At 34.9% G+C, this 19956-nt stretch overlaps 1 protein-coding gene across 6 annotated transcripts in view; it reads right to left on the reverse strand.

Annotated features, from left to right (window-relative positions):
- LOC121725857 (protein doublesex) overlaps positions 1-19956 on the reverse strand; it is a 167093-nt gene that overhangs the window by 109290 nt on the left and 37847 nt on the right. For all 6 annotated transcript variants that reach the window (XR_006035450.1, XM_042112992.1, XM_042112991.1 and 3 more), the window contains exon 2: positions 4869-5012. Coding sequence is in view for 5 of the 6 variants with exons in the window: in XM_042112992.1 (XP_041968926.1) it covers positions 4869-5012 (144 nt within the window). In the remaining variant the exon portion in view is untranslated. The remainder of the gene's footprint in view (positions 1-4868; positions 5013-19956) is intronic.

A 19956-nucleotide genomic window follows, 5' to 3' on the forward strand; every position in this document is an offset into this window, starting at 1 on the left:
ATTTTATATTTTGATACGTGTTTTAATGAAAACTACATTATATTGTTCAATGCGTGCGAATTTGAATGGGGGCGGGGCGACGAATCCTTGCAGTCAGGTGAGTTGGGCTGCGGACCAATACGACTTTTTTGGGTTAGGTTAGATGGCTAAGGCGCTAAGGCGCCATCGTGGTTATTTATTTGTAAACCACCCAGAAGTAGGAGCCCCATCGAATCATAATTGAAGCCAGTTGTTTTTTTTTTGGTATAGGTCGCCATTAAAATTTTACCCATTTCTTTTTTACGTTCCGTTAAGGATTATAATTTGTGTAATTTATTAATGATTTTTATATATAAACGGGGTTTACCCCCCTCCCCCCTCTCCTGCCTCTCTAAATCGTTGGGTATGATTCTAAACTTTTACCGTTATATAATTTAAGTTCCTACAAATAGAACAATACATATTTTGGGATCATCAAATCAAAGTATGAAATCCTTTCTATCTCTGTTAGCTACCACTTTTTTTTCACATATAAAATTGTTGTTCCTCTTATCCAAATAAAGCTACTCACAAAAAAATTTGCTTGATAGTAATAAAAAAAATGTTCTATCCCTGTCCGTAGTAGTCCCTGAATAAAAGTGTTTCATCAAATAGTTATTTCATATTTATTTTTTTAGTTTCAATGTGTGCTCATTATACTGCTCATTAGTGTATTCTTCAAAGTGGTTTTTGGTTTTCGAAACACATTTAAGATAAAATGCCGCTCAGTATATAAATTACATTTGCCAAATATTTAGGTCGCTCAAAAATTATAAAGCTGCTCATTTTGTATTTTAAGTAACTCAAATAAATAATTTCTAAGTTGCTGTTCTGTTAATTTCTCGTCACTCACTTTCAATCGCTCAAATAGTAATTCTGTAACCCAAATTTAGTAATTTTGCCACCTAAAACTGTAATTTACAGTCACTCGATTAAATACTACCCGTTTTTTATCTGTTTTATATTGGAGAAATTTGACAATACCTATTACCTATGTGGTAACTTGATGTGCTGTTATAGTTCGTCTGGTGGAACGAAAGAAGCCACTGCTTAGAGTCCTTACCCTTAAGCGGCCGGACAAACTGTACTTTTACTTTGTAAGCATTTCATTTTGACCGCGCGCGCGCTTGTTAGGGGGCGCTAGGGTAATGTTTGCACACGGGCGCCAAATGGGCTAGAGACGGCCCCTGTAAGGACGTTTACGATCATAGAGCATTGAAAGTTTCTTTGAGGAAGTTCATCTTATAAGTTTAGGAAATATTTTATAGGCTTAACGCCGGGCTATAAAATATTTTGTAAGTACTATCTAGCAATTTATTTTGACGTTATGATTATTTCTATTCAAACAAACTATAATAATATTAAACACGTATTTTATTAGTGAGTAAAATGCCGTTCAATCTCAAAGTAGACAATAATAAATATAATTGCAATCGTTTGAGTCTGAAAGTAATCAAAAATATTATTATATTCAAGTAAAAGACGCGTTGTAAAAACGACGAAAAAAGTAGTATAAGTATTAAGTAAGTAGTATAAAATATATGTTTTACTCTATACAGGTTGTAACAAAGAAAGTTACAAATACTTCAGGATGTGTATGAGTCCCCTTTATACAGCGGGGCTAAAATGGTCACATTTAGCAATTCCTCTCAATCAATTCAGCAAATGAATTGTCAAAACTGTCAAACTGACAAATGTCAAATTAGTACGAATTAGTAAATATGAATTGCAAGCAGACTTGCATTTTGCGATTTTAAAAGAATGAATCATAACATGATTCATAATATTATGATTCTTCAAAGCGATCATTTTAGCCCCGCAGTTCATTGTAATTGTTGCAGCGCTGAAAGAGAATCTTTTTTTAATTTTGTATGGGCATATTAATGACGCTGGGGCGCTTGCCCATACAAATCACAAAAATATATTTAATTATGTTACAGCACTCCTACTTTTACAGTGAACTCTATATTATATTATGTTTATCTACTCTATATTACATAGGAACTATATTAATAGGTTGGGGAAAAAGTATTCTATGAACTATTCATAAAATATCTTGGGCTATACCAATTGTATAGACTGATTTTGGTAGCATTAAAAAGTTTTAATTTTACAGAAGACAATGGGCATTGTCCAAAAAAAATCACATGTACTTTTTATTTTTTTTTTCGTTAAAATAGGGTATTTTTAGAATATAAATTAAATAATTTTGAAATTCATTGGCTAGTTTTTTCTCAATTTTTTAAAGTTTCGCTCTGACGTCATCATCGGCCGCCAATTGACCTCTGCAGTATGTTTTAAATTTCCTTTCAATCTTATTTATAATGGCTGGTTCGTCAAATGCAAGTTCTCATTATGTGAAAGCTGATACGAGAAGCTTACCAAAAGTTCGAAACGTAACGTTGGTCGAATTTATTGCTAATTTAACGCCCTTGAAGGTCAAACAAAGGTTAAATATATTTGTTCAAAAATATAAGTAACTAATGGGTATTTTTTTTTCGTTTATATACAGAAAAACGATCACTGACCTTATTCCTCGAAATGTTTTTGTAATGAGCAAAATGAAAAAAAAATGGACAATCCCCATTGTAAATAAACTTTATAACAAACCTTTTGAATTTTTATATAAAATGCGAAGATACTTTTACCCCAACCTAATTTATACTCATTATATAGGAAAAGTATTATTTCTCTGTTTTGTTACACCTAGAAAAGTAATTTAAAAATTCAATTAAAATATGTCTTAGACAAAGTTTTTATTACCTAAAAAACTATGTTCTTCTTCTTGTTACTAATACTTAATAGATGTTACGTCGTATATGACATTCTCTTTGCTAATAGAAGTAAAGTATTCGTTGTTGTAGATACAGATAAAAGGACGTCTAAATTAAGTTGTTCATAATTATTTATGATCAGTTATGATCAGTCACTTACATCAAAACTGAATTCATTAGGTACCGCATTCTTTGTACACGATTGCAATTTATAATTATTATTATATAAACTCACAATTATAGGCAGTAAATGATGCTTTATATTATAACATGTTATTAAATGGCTATAAAATAAATTAAACATTGAATGTTCATGGAACCCACTTAAAATTCCCAGTGACATCTAAAATGAAATTGTATGACTATGAAAACCGAGCACATTGTTATACAGTGCACTGTGCAACCTTTAAATAACAAATCGGAGGGGAATAAAATATTCGTTATTTTAAGTATTATGAATCGTAGAACTATGTTTGTTATGTTGAGTTGCCGTTGCTCTAAAATTCGTAATAAAGAAAAAAAGTTTTTTTTTTCAGATAAGAGTGGCAACTTTATATGTAGAAAGGTTGTTCGCAAAAAAACCAATGTAATTATGTATATTTTATAATTATTTACTCTTAATGGACAATTTAACGGGGTTTAAGAAAACCCTTTACATCGAGGAAGTCGTTTTATCGAGGTATATTATACTAAGATTGCACTGTATTAACCTTTAAATAACTTTAACTACCTACATTAGTCGTGTTCGTTCCATTTTTCAACTGCGCATGCGCAAAATAGAAATTGTCATCAATTAGATTTTGGCACATGACACTGACACTAATTTTCAACTTTGTGCATGCGCAATGCGTTGAAAACGCGTTGAAAAAAACGAAACGTACACGACTATAATCCTTTAATAAAGCATCATTTAATGTTCACAGTAAAATTCGCAAAGCAGATAAGAACTCGACCACCAGTCAAAAGCTTCCGACAGACAAAAAGCCCGATTCTAATACCTCGGAGCATATGTGTTCGCGCGCGACTGAGACATCCAATCGAAATGGCATTCGAGATATATTATGAGAATCGAGCCCCACTGTTACAGGTGGAGGACACGGGAGATGGTTTGAACTTTGATAGACCAAAAAAAATGAGTGTAAGCATGTAATTTTTTTCTTTCTCTTTTTAAGTAAGTAATAATTTTGTTACCATCCGATATTACGATTTACGATATGCGAAATAAAAGTATCATATTATTTCCACTATCTACTACAGTAAAAATCAGTTTAAATATTAATGTTTTTAGTGATCCATGTAAAATTTTACAAAGATTAACCCCCTTACTAATAAACGCTGTATATAAGCTTTGAATAGTTATACAGTGTTTTGTCTTCATCAATCCAATTAAAAATGTCACTTGTGTGACAGGAACAAAACACTGTATAACTATTCAAAGCTCGTACAACGTTTATTAGTAAGAGGGTTAGTAGATAGAAGTACTATTTTAATGATATTTATTAGTTACCGGCTACTAGGTATTCATATTTTTTTTATTTAAAATCGAACTACTTAAAATTAATTGTATTAATTACTATTGCATCTATTACCTATGTATTTATAAAAGAAAGTCTGGTTATACGACATTGTTAACCCAAGAACGGCTTCATTTAATGCGAAAAAGAAGGTTTTATAATTGTTTAAAATACGATAGTATTTAGCAGTAACTCAGATTAGTGCATGTAAGCATAGCATAATATCAGAAAGTGAAAAAAATCTTTAAGTAAATCACTACCTAGAAGATGCTATTTTCACAAAAGAGTTGAGCAAATATTGCGAAAGCGGCATTTTAGATCAACAAGTTTAGCACGGCCACAGTAGAAATGAGAAAGGATGAAACATTGACATTATTTTAGAGAAAAACTGACAGACTTCAAAATGCTTTGCCAATGGTAAATGCTACCCACTCGATAAATAATATATATATCACGATAAATATCGAGCGGGTAGAATTCGCTTATCACTTTCTCTATTCTATGACAGATAAAACTCTTTCTCCTGTGGCCATGCTGAGTACTTAACTACGCCAGCGCTTACCTTCATCAATTTTCCGCGAGGCCTCTTCTATGTTGCTGCCCGCGTAGTTGAGGATGACCAGCACTAGGGGCATCATCTCCCACGAGTAGTGGAACTTTTCTAACAGCTTATGACAATTTTCTACTAGGGATTCTAGGGACACCGCTGAAAAGAAGAGAAAATGCATGTTAAATCACGGAAATGTTAAGAAATACTTATATTCTATTTCTAAATAGCTTACAAATTAACTTGTTTCAAAATTTAAGAAAAAGTTTGTTTGATTTCAGAATAGGTTAAAACCTAACTTTTTGAGAATTACATAATTATTTACTAAATTAGTGGACTTAATATATTTTTATAATTGTGCATCGTAGATAACGTAATAAGTTAATGAATAATTGTTGGAAGTTACTGTAGATTGTAGAATAACTTTTTCCAAAATATTGATGATGATTCGCGCAATGTCGTTGAATGACACCTGCTGGTAGTACACAGTCTTCAGTCTTGTACACTAAACGGGACTTTTATTGCAAAGACCTAATTATCAAGTGCACCGTCGGTTTCTCTCAAAAGAAACATCGACAATGAAAAGAAAGGAAGTTTAAATCGTGATGATTTGCACAGTTTATCTTTAGTCCCTAATCAAAATATTAAAGGCCGCATATTAGTGGTTTTACAATGAGCGGGCTGTGTAAAATGGAATCAGTTACTCGATACATCTCATTTGGCTACTTTGTTCGATAATGTAGGTCTTGGGATCTGCCTTAAGTCAGAAATCGCTTAATAGTAGGTTCCCGCAAATACAAAGTAAGATTTTTATTTGCCGGAGGCGTCAAGTTAATTGTTTATCAACGATTCATTGATGATAATCATTCGTTTTATACAATTTTTTTGTCGTATTCTGTAATTATTACAGACTAGGGCTACATTTGATGTAAGATGTAGCAACATCTATATATTAATACGTGAGCCAAAAACTTTGTATCCCCTTTGACGAAAAATGGGGAAACGTAGGTGAATGAAATTTTGCACAGTTATAGTTTATATGGTGAAGGAGTGCATCGAGCTAATATTATTTTGAAATTATGCTTCAATCATACATTTTTTTAACAAATAAAACATTACACATACTACAACACACACACAAGGAAAAATGACAGATGTTTGATTGACAAGCCTATGCATACGAATTATAGTCTTTTATTTATGGTTGAAGTCAGTTGACAACAAGGTGACAAATTGAAAATGGATTATAGTTTTTTTATTAAATCTTAGATACTATTAGACAATGCTTACACGGCCAGTCTGAGATCAGCTGAGTCCCAGAGACGAGAGTTGAAAAAAATATGATAAAGTTAATATTTTTTTACAAAATATAGGTAGTAGTCCTGATGTTGTTGAAATTAAGGTCGAATTTCGACCATTGGGCGATCTCTAGTATAAATTAATGTTTAAATATATTTTTTGTATAAAATTATCTTTATACATTTAAATGTATAAACATGAAAATATAGCCCTAGTAAATAAGTATACAGATCGAAGTGTACCTCAGCATTTTAACTACTCCCTCCACAATTTTCTTCTATACATATTCATTTATAACAATTACATAATGATATTAAGTGTACGACTTCATACACAAAATATTTGCCGCGTACTTTCATAATGCACAAGCAGTACCACGAAACGGAAGTTTGGACGAATTCTCAGAACTCTCAACACTTAAGATTGGCATAAATAGTAGGCATTTACTATAATTTATTGCTGCTTGCTTATAATTAGTAGGAACTAAGTAGATCTAATTGAAAATGTGTAATTTCATTGTGAATTGGAAAATTAAATTGAATAGACAAACTTCTGTCAAAAAAGACGAGCATTTCGTGAATATTTCGAGTCGAAAACGACAAATTCACGAAATGCCCGTCTTTTTTGACAGAAGTTTGTCTATTCAATTTAATTTTCCAATTCACAATGAAATTTTGATACAATATTTATTGTAAAGAAATAAGAGAAATAATAGTTATGGTAGATATCTATACGCAAGGCCGACATCCATACAAGGTTCTGTAACGCCAATCATAACAACAACTGTTCCGTATTGCTTATTGATAATTAATACTAATATTATGATGTAGAGATCATTTCCGCAATTCTTAGATTTAAAATATGAATCTGACAACGCCTACATTCCTGCCTGCACCCAATTGATATGACTAAATAAAAAAATAATTCGTAATGTTGTAAGATTTCAAATCTCATTGGATCGAATAAGCACGAATTCGAACTTTTTATACTGAGAGTTCAAGCAAAGTTTTCAAGTTTCAACAGAAGGGTTCTTGCATATATTTTTAAGAAATGTCCGGCTAAGCTGGCTGGTTTGGTCCGGTTATTATTAGATTTAACTTCTAAGTGCTAAGTCATATTTTTTCTCTAGTTTTGACAACGAAGTAAGATACCAAAAATCCCATGCATTTTCTGGAACTATTGACATAATGCATCGCTGTGTCATGTTTCGCAATCAAAACTAGCGAACGTAATAAGGACTCTAGTGACCTATCTGGCGCAGTGGGGTAAAAGCAACCAACTACTGTACTAGGATTAGAATTTATGAAAGCGTAGCCCATAAAGCAGTGTGAAAGGGTCACTTCGCTATATACACTTACAGTTTACGACTTCCCTTTGTCCGGGAGCCGACACTGTTAAACCCCGTAGGACACTCCGTCACGGTCGGCCGTGGCTTACAATGTACCTCTATAGTACATAGGGATGTTTTACATGAGCCTATTATACGCACCAGTACTCCCAAATGTCAACTTTGAAATCTCTACCACCTGATTTTCCATCGTATTAATGTCACACATCAATAGGTAGGAATGAATTGGTATGATATGGTTTATTTTATAAGAAACTATATTTTATACAAACTATAAACATTTCTACAAACTATAAGAAGCTTTTAAAACAAAGATTATTCAAGATCAGTTTATTTGGTGGATTGAAAACAGATCAGTTTATTTGCGATGGATTGAAAACATTAATCCCAAATAGTAAATGAATGGCCGCCCTTACAAAAAATAGTTACGACATATTCAGAACATTAAAAATAGAATACAATAAGTAGTTAAGAATTCTAAGCTACTTAGACCCGATACGACAAACTTGAAGTTCCACGAGTTATCATAGGAATTATTCTATTCTAGAATCGTTTGCGTTATGTAGCGCAGTATTCGTCCTGATTTAACGCTCCGAAATTTTCCACTGACACACATCACTATGAAAATGCACGGATGTAGCACGTTTTTTTCCAGGATAAATAACTATATAAGATATTTCTTTCAACACATAAATAGTTAATGCCGGCCTTATTCTGTAACATTGAATTAGAAATAGGCAACATCCTGCATAGTACATTCATGGTACATTCTGACCATAAATTAGTGTTAATAATTTATTACTCGTATTCGTTCGTATTCATTCTTTTTTTTTTTTTGCTGTCAAGTCATATATAAGAACCCACTCTGGTTGTCGGTACTTCATCTGACGTTTAAGGCTTGGTTCAGACGGCACAATCCTGCACGTTTCCTGCACGTTTTTTTTTCAGTAAGTATACGTCTTAACGAATAAAAATATGTGGCGCATACAATGTGTATAGAACCATTCACATGTCGATTGTACTGCAACAAATCGTGCAGTACAATCGATGTATGCGCTACTATTTATTCGTTAAGACTTAAGACGTATACTGCAAAAAAACGTGCAGGACTGTGCCGAGTGAACCAAGCCTAAGGGCGTGCCCTTATACTTTGCCATTTCAGCAGTATTAAGAACTTGATAAAATATACCTATGTATTTAAACGCTTTCAATATCAAATCTTTATTGACCTCTCCTACATTAAAAAAGAATAATTGTCAACAGTAGTAACAGACTCTTGTAGCAAAAGTCTGGTCCCCCAACTAGGTTGCCCTGTTTTAAGGGGTCACCAGGCCATTCTCAGATTATTCGAACTCCAAGTGGCTATTTACATTTTCAGCTGATGTAGTCTAGCGTTTTACAGTTTTTCTCGAATCGGAAAACTGCAACATTGTAGGGGAACAATACGTAATTCGATTTATATAACCGTGTTTAGTTTAGTGCTAACGTTAACGAAGTAATGTCATCATGGAAGTCGTAAAGTAGTGGCCCATCTTGCCGTAAAAGTGATGCAGTAAACGTGCGATGGGAAACTGGCGTACTCGCCCGGCTGCCCACTCGTCCGGAACGAATTGAGGCGAACCGACCACAGCGGGGCTAAAATGGTCGCTTTGGAGAATCATATACTTATTCATAATATGATTAATTTTTAAACTCCACTTTGCGTGCAATTCATATAGTGATTGACTTAGATTAATGATTGGTCCCGCGAGCGGCGCTCGCGCGCAGAGACCAATCATTACTCGAAGCGAATCACTTTTACACTCCACTTTGTGTGCAATTCATATAGTGATATGCTTACATCAATGATTGGTCTCTCGCGCGGCGCTCGCGCGTCGACCAATCATTAATCGAAGCGAATCACTATATGAATTGCACGCAAAGTGGAGTTTAAAAATGAATCATATTATGATTCAATATATGATTCTCCAAAGCGACCATTTTAGCCCCGCAGTTCTGTACAGAAGAGTAACTCAGTATCCTAGCTGAAATTCTACTAGCTAATAGCTATACAGATACTGCAATCGTTTGCTGCTTAAGACGCTCCCCCTACGGAGATGCCGTAATTTACCGTTTTTAGAGCCTCGTAATTTGAAAGCTACAAAATTACAATTAAAAGTACACCAATAATCTTCAGCATATGAACATTCGTTTCTTCGTTATTAATTTCCTATTTTTGTTTATTATACCTACTCATGATATCAGCTTCCAAAGTAATACCAATTTATTTAAATTCAAGCATACATTCAGCATCTCCCTAGTATTTAGGTACTTACAAATTACGTTTATTTGAAACACACGCCAATAGATAGACAATTTCATTAATTCTACATATTTTCCGTTTAAATTTTTTAAAGGTCAATTTTGAAATAAGTAAAAACAATAGGTTTTTGGTGCGATCTCGGCAACGCGGCAATTGTAATGCCTTAATAGCCGCTTTGATTGCACTGGAATGCAATTCACTCCATTTCAGTGCATTCCAGTGGCCGTTTTGATTATTCAGTAGCTGCTGGATCTGATTACTGGATTGGAATAATTTGAACCGACCATTAAGTTGTATAAATTTACACGGGTGTCCTCGGGCAGCCTATAGTGTTAATTTAGGTATTGTATTTATAAGAGTTGCTAAAAACCACGAGAAATCATAATTTTGGTAAATAATGAATGAAGCGAACTTTCTCCTAATACTTATAGGCATGATAACCTTCCCTGAGCATCGATTAGACTACACAGCTCACAATAATTGGAAATGATACTTACGAACGCAGCCGGCCTTTGATACTTATAGCATTTTTAGGAAAAGCTTCATAAGGGCTCTATAAAATTAAGTAAATATTATCACCAGTCTTAAATTAAAATTTGAAAAAATCTGCGAAACATACCTTCACTTGCAAAATTTGGTAAGACCAGAGACTAGACGGTAAGACGTAAAAGTAAGAGTAATATAGGCTATGTAATGAACGTAGTAATTTCAGCAAGTAGGTAAAAGAGCTCTGTAATTAACTAATTAGTTACAACCCCCATAAATGAGTATGACCTAGAAATAATTTCAAGTTTACAGGTTTACAAGCACCGTGAAAGTACAAGTGAGCGTTAACGTAGATAAGAATTCATCAATGTATCCAACGGTTATCACGTTCCACAAAAAGTAAAACGTAATAAAACGAATGGCGTAACGTAAAACACGATTGTAAGCATAATCCGGTGGCATCACGTCGGCGGCTCGGCCAATAGAAACGCGCCGCCACGCCTACGGCGGCCGCTATTGGGCGATGTTCCAACTTTGGATATAGAACCGCATTTTTTTCTCTAACGCCTACTCAAGTACGTTTCGCAATTCTTCTAGAAAAGAAACCTTTACCTACCCGTCGTTTGTACAGGTAAAAGTTGACTATAGCGAAGATTTCACCTGGCGAAGTAACGGTGGTGTTTTTTGTCCGACGAGCCTACGAAACTCGAACCAAAATACATAAGCGGTGGGCGTTCTCGACAGTAAAATACGTAACCTTAGAATATATATTAGTAGTACCAAACGTAACGAAATTCCTCTCTCCCGTTTTGAACACTTAATGGACCTAATAAATCGATAAAATGATTGGCAAGAAGATTTCATACTAAAAGAAATCATCGCACGAAGAAAACTTATTCCTATAGTCAAAGGTTATCTTAGCTTATAACCACAAATGGTATGATTAGTACCTAACGTCAAAACATTACGGCTGGAGTGAGTTTCGCTAATCAAAGGAAATAACTGTACGCGCTAGGTAGCAGTAAAGCAGTAAAACTAATGATCATTTTATACCCGCATATGAAATCCCACCATAAAGTGAGCAATTTGAATTTTACTACCGGCTCGATTAGATACCTCACCCACAGTTTCTTTCATATCACCCATTCACCTTCCCATACATGTACTTGTGCAATACTATAATTACGTTTACCGGCTACAATTAAATAGTAAGTATTAGCAGAGACCAGCCATGTATTAGTTAATAAGTATATCGTACCCACGCATCTATCTCCATAGAATTAATTTCTACAAATAACATAGAAATATTACTTTTAAAAAGTATGTACTGCTTAGAATGAATTGAGGTGATTATCTATTTCTCTTAATACCACACTAATTTATTTTACCTAACTCTCAACATTTCTGTTAGTGCCTATCAAAACTTAATGTAGGTCTTTGAATGTTTCATAATAATTAAATTTAATATGGCGTAGAAACTAATTAAGTTTTGATTTGTAGAGTCGAGGCTCGTATGAAGCTTATTATTAAGTATTGTAACAAGAAAAGCTTTAATATGACATCAGCATCATTGGCAGAATCGAGGCTCGTATTAAGCTTATTATTAAGTACTAGCTGTCCCGGTGAACTTCGTGTCACTTTAAAACCTTCCCTGGACTTCTACGAATTAATTAATTTTAAGACTAAAATCAGCCCAATCCGTTCAGCCGTTTTCGAGTTTTAGCGTTACTAACACAATTGAAAATCCATTTTTATATATATCTAAGACTGTAACAAGAAAAGCTTTATTATGGCATCAGCATCATTGGCAACCAGCTACTTATGTTTTTGTTATTTATTTCTGATCCCAAAATCCTTTGGATCGAAGCGAATGTTTATAGAGGTAAATGAAAACGGCCACGACGCGTTCTGGCAATCACAAAAAGACCATAACGCGAAATTCGTGTCGTGGCTGATATTATGCTATTCGTTTTTCTTGATTGATTAATCGTCCATAGGAAAGCGCGCAAGGCCTGCTAAGAAGTTTTTTGGAGTCAGAATTTAGAATATATAAATACCTGACCTATTTCATGAATATAATATAAAATATAGTGTAACTGTAGTGGAAAATCTTTGAATCCTCAATTTTATTTTAAATTGAAAAAAAAGCGTATCTTAGACCTGCAGTTTACAGCTTTACCTCAGACTTTTTTGGATTAAAATTGACGTTCGACTTATGATTATACTCAATTATTTTGATATAAGGCGTCGTTCACGGGGTAAGCAGCTTCCGTTCACAATAGTGCCATATATTGGGCGGTGTTATCGCCGCAACTTCCTGCGCGCGCGCAGCTCGGTCACGTAGCTGTGCGCGCACAATGTTAACGCTTTTCGTGTTCCATCGATTGTTTTGTTACAATGAGCCCATTTAGCCCCGGTATCTCGCCGGACGTGGAAACGTCACAAACTCAACACTTATTAATGTTATATGTTTGCATGTGCGATACTACATGTAACCCACAGCTTCGTTTGAATAGAAATAAGTTTATCAAGTGAAAACTGTTTATTCGTTGAAGTTTGAACCGTCGCGGTCGTTGCAATTAAACATTAATTTTCCTATGTCCCAACTCCCAAGACGCAATATCTTAAACTTAATCAAAATTAGTACAAAGGTTTAAGAGTGCAGAGATAAATTATTATTTTTTAACAAAAAATTAAAACCGGCTTCCAAGGTAAAAACAAAAGTAATATTCTTAAAATAATCTAAAAAGAAACAAATAATTCTTATTCGTTATTATAGTGCCGTCTTCAGACTTCGCCTAAACCTCAACTATTTCTGTACTCAATCTTCGTACTTTTGAAGTCGCTACCAGCCCGGAAAAGTTCTGAGATCCTTGACATAGAACTTACGCTAAGGTAAGCTGCTGGTACCGACTTCAAAAGCATGAAGATAGAGTACAGAAATAGTTGAGGTTTAGGCGAAGTCTGAATACGGCACTATAATAACGAATAAGAATTATTTGTTTCTTTTTAGATTTTTTTAAGAATATTACTTTTTGTTTTTACCTTGGAAGTCGGTTTTAATTTTTTGTTAAAAAATAATAATTTTACCCTTTTTAGTTACCTATGAGACCACAAGGCTATATTACTTAAAGCTTGTTGTCTTAGAGTTGTACATATAATTACTAGTGGTCGCCCGCGGCTCCGCCCGCGTGGATGTCGGTTACGGCTGCAAAAAGCTTACCCAGGAAAGACTCGGTCAGCAAAATGATTCCCAGATCAATTCACAGACTCCAACACTGACATCGACGACGCGGACGCAGTCATTATCCGAAGGGATGCATATAGTGCACACTGCACAGATTGTCTTCCTCCCGCACGCGCACCCCCGCTTGGTGACGCCCACTATCGTTATATTTTCATTTCGCCATAATTTCAAAACTAAACGTCCAATTTTAATCATTCAAAGGCCAAATGTTATCTACATAAACTGTACTTAGTGATGAAATAATTTATTTTCATAAGGATTAATGGCATAAGTAAAATAAACCCGTTTAAATGTTGTCCAAAAAAATTCAAGATTTTTAAATAAAAAAATGGTTATTATGCCTTACTCGACATAGATAAGTATAGTGTGTCGCGGACTTTTTTGTAGATATTTATAATATCTACAACTACTTAGGACATTTTATGGTTCTATCTTTTATAGTTTCGGCAGCGTACGCAAAATAAGTAACTTTTCTGGTTGATTTTACACCTGGCGTCCGAAAAGCCCAAATATCTTACGAAACCCAATTTTGTCCAAAATAAAATTTAGCCTATGTTCAGCAGAAACAATGTAGAATTCATTGGCTTTTGCTTGGAGTAGTATAAATAAAGCCAAAATCCTCAAACTTGTATCTATAAGGATTCAAAAGTTCTGTTGGGTACCTTCGGAACCAGGGTACATCCTGGTGCAAAATCTTAATTTTTGGTAGTATATGCCTAAAACACTTCAGAAAAATAAAAATACTTATATTTTACATAAGTATTTTTATTTTTCTGAAGTGTTTTAGGCATATACTACCAAAAATTAAGATTTTGCACCAGGATGTACCCTGGTTCCGAAGGTACCCAACAGAACTTTTGAATCCTTATAGATACAAGTTTGAGGATTTTGGCTTTATTTATACTACTCCAAGCAAAAGCCAATGAATTACCGACCGGTACCGACTTCAAAAGTACGAAGATTGAGTACAGAAATAGTTGAGGTTTAGGCGAAGTCTGAAGACGGCACTATAATAACGAATAAGAATTATTTGTTTCTTTTTAGATTATTTTAAGAATATTACTTTTGTTTTTACCTTGGAAGCCGGTTTTAATTTTTTGTTAAAAAATAATAATTTATCTCTGCACTCTTAAACCTTTGTACTAATTTTGATTAAGTTTAAGATATTGCGTCTTGGGAGTTGGGACATAGGAAAATTAATGTTTAATTGCAACGACCGCGACGGTTCAAACTTCAACGAATAAACAGTTTTCACTTGATAAACTTATTTCTATTCAAACGAAGCTGTGGGTTACATGTAGTATCGCACATGCAAACATATAACATTAATAAGTGTTGAGTTTGTGACGTTTCCACGTCCGGCGAGATACCGGGGCTAAATGGGCTCATTGTAACAAAACAATCGATGGAACACGAAAAGCGTTAACATTGTGCGCGCACAGCTACGTGACCGAGCTGCGCGCGCGCAGGAAGTTGCGGCGATAACACCGCCCAATATATGGCACTATTGTGAACGGAAGCTGCTTACCCCGTGAACGACGCCTTATATCAAAATAATTGAGTATAATAAGTCGAACGTCAATTTTAATTCTAAAAAGGCAGAGTTAAAGCTGTAAACTGCAGGTCTAAGATACGCTTTTTTTTTCAATTTAAAATAAAATTGAGGATTCAAAGATTTTCCACTACAGTTACACTATATTTTATATTATATTCATGAAATAGGTCAGGTATTTATGTATTCTAAATTCTGACTCCAAAAACTTCTTAGCAGGCCTTGCGCGCTTTGAAACCATTCAAATTATAGTTTGAAAATATTAGTCAGTGACTGGTTTTATAAGTTAAGACTCAAGAGTAAGTAATTATTATTATTTTAGAGTGACGAAAGGCATGAACATTTTATAATATTTTTTTACTGATCTCCTTCTCTATTCTTTCTACTCTTCTCCATATTTTTAGCCTTTAAACGACATCATAATATTATTATCCCAACTTACTGATAAAAGGTAGGTAATATAGATATTAGATATATGTATGGCTGGAAAGACGACATAAAAACTTGCATGTTCGTTTCAAATTGGTACTAAAACATGATTTAACATACATTAACAACTACTATTAGAGAACGTTTAACTCAAGTTTATTTAAAATAACAGTTTACGACCAGAAGATAACTTCGAAGATAAAAAGAGGCGTGACTCGCGTTCAAAATGGCGTCGCAATTTAAATGAATATAAATTACTATCGTTTGTCACGTTGTCCTTCGTGTGTCTATAAAAATAATTACTTAGTAATTACAAATTTTTAAACCTTGACTAAACGTTGTAAAACCGTTTACGATGTAATTAGGTTTAGAGACGCTTGCAAAATACTAATACATTGTATTTCCCTAGCGCAAAATCTATATATATAAAACTCAAAGGTGACTGACTGATTGACATAGTGATCTATCAACGCACAGCCCAAACCACTGGACGGATCGGGCTGAAATTTGGCATGCAGGTAGATGTTATGACGTAGGCATCCGCTAAGAAAGGATTTTGATCAATTCCAGCTCCAAGGGGTTAAAATAGGGGATGAAAGTTTGTATATTATAATAATCCTTCTTAACGCGAGCGAAGCCACGGGTAAAAGCTCGTAATTGTAATAAAAATAAATACAATCAGTAGAATGTACAGTGGTCATTTTTGTGCACCCCTTTAATTTGTGTGACACCTGTAATTTTGTAGCTCATCAAAATAATTAAAAAAAAACCGGGCAACGTCCACCTACCCTGAGGTCTAACGCCACAGGGTATAGCCGCTGACCACAGGGTACATAAGTCGACGGGACGCCGAGCTAGGAGTCATTAATAACTGTCAGTGTAGCTCGCTCCGCCCATTGCGCAGTTACATTACGCCGTTACAAAGTTACAGCTGCGTGCGACGGGGGAATGTGCGCCGTATTGCGAGGCAATAGGCGTGCGAGCCGAGGGAGATAATGTATCTGTTACCCGACCCTTCGGCTCCAAGCCGCCCCGCCTCGCGTACAATGGAATGATAAATTATCATTTAATGTGTACAATAATATATGAACTCTTATGTACATTTTCAATACAGAACAAAAGCTACAGCTTATGTAAAGACTTTTTATTCGAAAACTAAAAGTACACAAACCAACAGCAAGTAGAAAAAAAGCTCAGTAGTAAACAGAACTTTCTAAAGTTAAAAGTTTATTGGCAGCTGTCATCTTCAAAGAATCAGAGAAGAAGTTATTACCAAAATTGAAAAACCTTAGTAAATCTGAAATCATCTTAATTTCACCTGTTTTTTTTTTATTTATCAGCGGTACAAATGTTGATAAGCTCGAATTAATCTATCCATTCTAAATTAAAAGTAACAATAATCAGCCAAGTGCGAATCGGACTCGCTCACGAAGGGTTCCGTACCGTTAAAGAGCAAAAATACGCCAAAAATTGCGTTTTTTGTACGGGAGCCCCCCTTAATTTTTTATTTTATTTCAATATTATTATTTATTATTAAAGTGTAATTAGAATTTAGGATTTTGTGAAAATTTCAAGTGGTTAGCTGTTACCATTATTGATAACGAGCAAAAAAGGCCACAAAAATCATGTTTCTTGTATGGGAGCCCCCTTAAATATTAACTTTATTTTGTTTTTAGTATTTTTTGTTATTGCGGCAACAGATATACACAATCTGTGAAAACTTCAGAAGTCTAGCTATAGCGGTTCTTGAGATACAGCCTGGAGACGGACAGACGGACAGACAACGAAGTCTTAGTAATAGGGTCCCGTTTTTACCCTTTGGGTACGGAACCCTAAAAACGAGATTGATTTTGTTAAAAATATACAACTAATGTCACTTTATAAAACTCAGATATCGTTACTTCATAACATTTATTATTGTTGTGGCACATGAAGAATGCAATGAATTTATCCTGAGCAAGTGACGGTAAAATTTAAATGAACCGACGGCCGTAAAGGAGAGATAAAGTTAAGTTGGAGTGGGAGAGGAGCCCGGGCGAGACGAATGAAAAGTTTTTACTGCCGCTGCTGTATTTCACCGTCCTACGCCATGAATGAAAACTAAATAATAGCGTTGTGGTCCAAATTAATATTTTTTACCACAGTATAGCAATATGACATAATATTGTTATACTGTGGTTTTAACTTATGATCTAAGACGATTGAAGGAAATCTAATGTTTGCTCGGTTTCTGGGTTTTTAAGCTATTGCAGTTGCTTAAAGCAACTTCAAGAAGATACACACATACATAATGTATGTGTGTATCTTCTTGAAGTTGCTTTTAAAGAATCAAGTTCAAGTAGATACTTCGAGTGAACGTTATGTTTTACGATCATTAAATAAGAATGGGGATTGTCCATTTTTTTTAATTTTGCTCATTACAAAAACATTCCAAGGAATAAGGTAAGTGATCGTTTTTCTGTACTGCCGCACAATTCATAAACGCAGTAAGTACCACTTACTGCGTTTATGGTTGTTTTAGATATTGGAGATGCTGACGTTAAGCTCTATAATAATCAAAAACCCATTTTTTTCTATCGTTATTACAAAAGCCAAACCATATTAACATAAATGCAGTAAAGAGCAGATTTAAGATTTATGTACTTAGTATAACCGCAGTAAGAGTACTCAAAAACTTAATTTTACGTGAAAACCCATGCTTACTGAATAAGCAACATAACAAATATGCAGTATGTGCCAATTACGTCATTCTTGTTACATTTCTAAAATTATTAATTAAGTCTTGCACATAGTATACATGCAGTAAGGTCACTTAAGCACTAAAAAAATTGTTTCCATGGTCAAAACAGATGACTAGTACCTAACATTAATGCAGTACTTTACAATTATACTGCATACATATTAAGGTTCACCGAAGTGTGGTTTTAACTGCAACATGTTACAAACGCACTAAATGACAATTACGGCATTTATAGTAAGTGTGCGCATTGGTTTACCTTAAATACGTTTATTATTTTAATGACGTGAACTCAAAAATAACGGACTTAAGTCTATCTTAAATCTAATCTATTTAAGTCTTACTATTCTGAACACAGGTCTTTACACTCTAGTTGCTGTAAAAATATAATAAAGAGCATTTACAAAAGTAAGTTATCAATGTGAGATCAATAAATCAAATACCGTACTTATACCTAAATATTATGTACTTAGTTAAAAAAATTAAATTTTCAAAAAGTGCTTACAATTTTTTAAGCATTGAAAATAAATACGTAAATATTTTGTGGGAATATGCGTGGCCACCACAAAGGAAGATCTTCCGACCGAGCGAGGTGTTATGCCCGGTCAGGCCGAAGCCCACGTGATACATCTCAGCTGTCGTATATATACTGACGCGCTCAGAAAACTTCGATAGCGCGATGCAGAAATGTTAGGCGAATTGTGTGTACCGCCACATCACTCCCCCCCGAAGACCGGAGGTCGAATCTTGAAGTCTTGTCGCTTGAGTCACCAATGCCAGTGAGTTCCAGTGGGTCGGAACTGTTGCAGTGAGTCCCAGTGAGTCGGAACTGTAAGCTGCTGCACGGGATCCAGTGAGTCGGATAGCTGCCGTGCGGGGCCGATGCTACGTGCTGACCAGGAGAGATGTGCTCTGCTTGCTGACCGGTCGGTGTAGTGAGAAAGCCCGATGATGCCGATGCGGAGTCGCCCAGGCCGCGGTACATTGCGGTACATACCCGATGAGGCGATGCTGGTTGGCGCGGTGCGGAGGGGCGGGGAGTGATGATGGTGAAGGAGGCGTGTTCTGTCGAGGGTCACCAATGTGGGAATATGCGTGGCCACCACAAAGGAAGATCTTCCGACCGAGCGAGGTGTTATGCCCGGTCAGGTCGAAGCCCACGTGATACATCTCAGCTGTCGTATATATACTGACGCGCTCAGAAAACTTCGATAGCGCGATGCAGAAATGTTAGGCGAATTGTGGGTACCGCCACAATTTATTTAAAACGTAAATGAATTAGTTTTAGTATTACCGGCAAATTATACCAAAACCGTTTTCTATTTTCGGGCATTAGAGGAACTTACTTTTGGATAATTATGTATTGCATTCTTTGTGGCTTCTGGTATTCCTTTCATTTGTAATTTTGGAGTGGGCTCTGGAATATACCATTTAGATATATTTTTATCCTTAAAAGAATCTAAGTACATGTTGTTGATCAAACTCAATTAAAATCGTAGACTTTCTTCATGCGTTGCAATGACAATTCCACTTGGTGGTGGAAACTATCAGCAGACATGAATGTGTGCCCGGGCTTTACATCTCAAATATTTACAGACTATAATATTTATTAAAAAAAAATTGTTGTAAGCATTTTTGAAACTTTAATTTTTAACTGATATAGTTATCTAGGTCACATTGATAACTTACTTTATCTGATGGCA

This window comes from Aricia agestis, chromosome 4, assembly GCF_905147365.1.
Source record: "Aricia agestis chromosome 4, ilAriAges1.1, whole genome shotgun sequence".
NCBI classification, from domain to species: domain Eukaryota; kingdom Metazoa; phylum Arthropoda; class Insecta; order Lepidoptera; family Lycaenidae; genus Aricia; species Aricia agestis.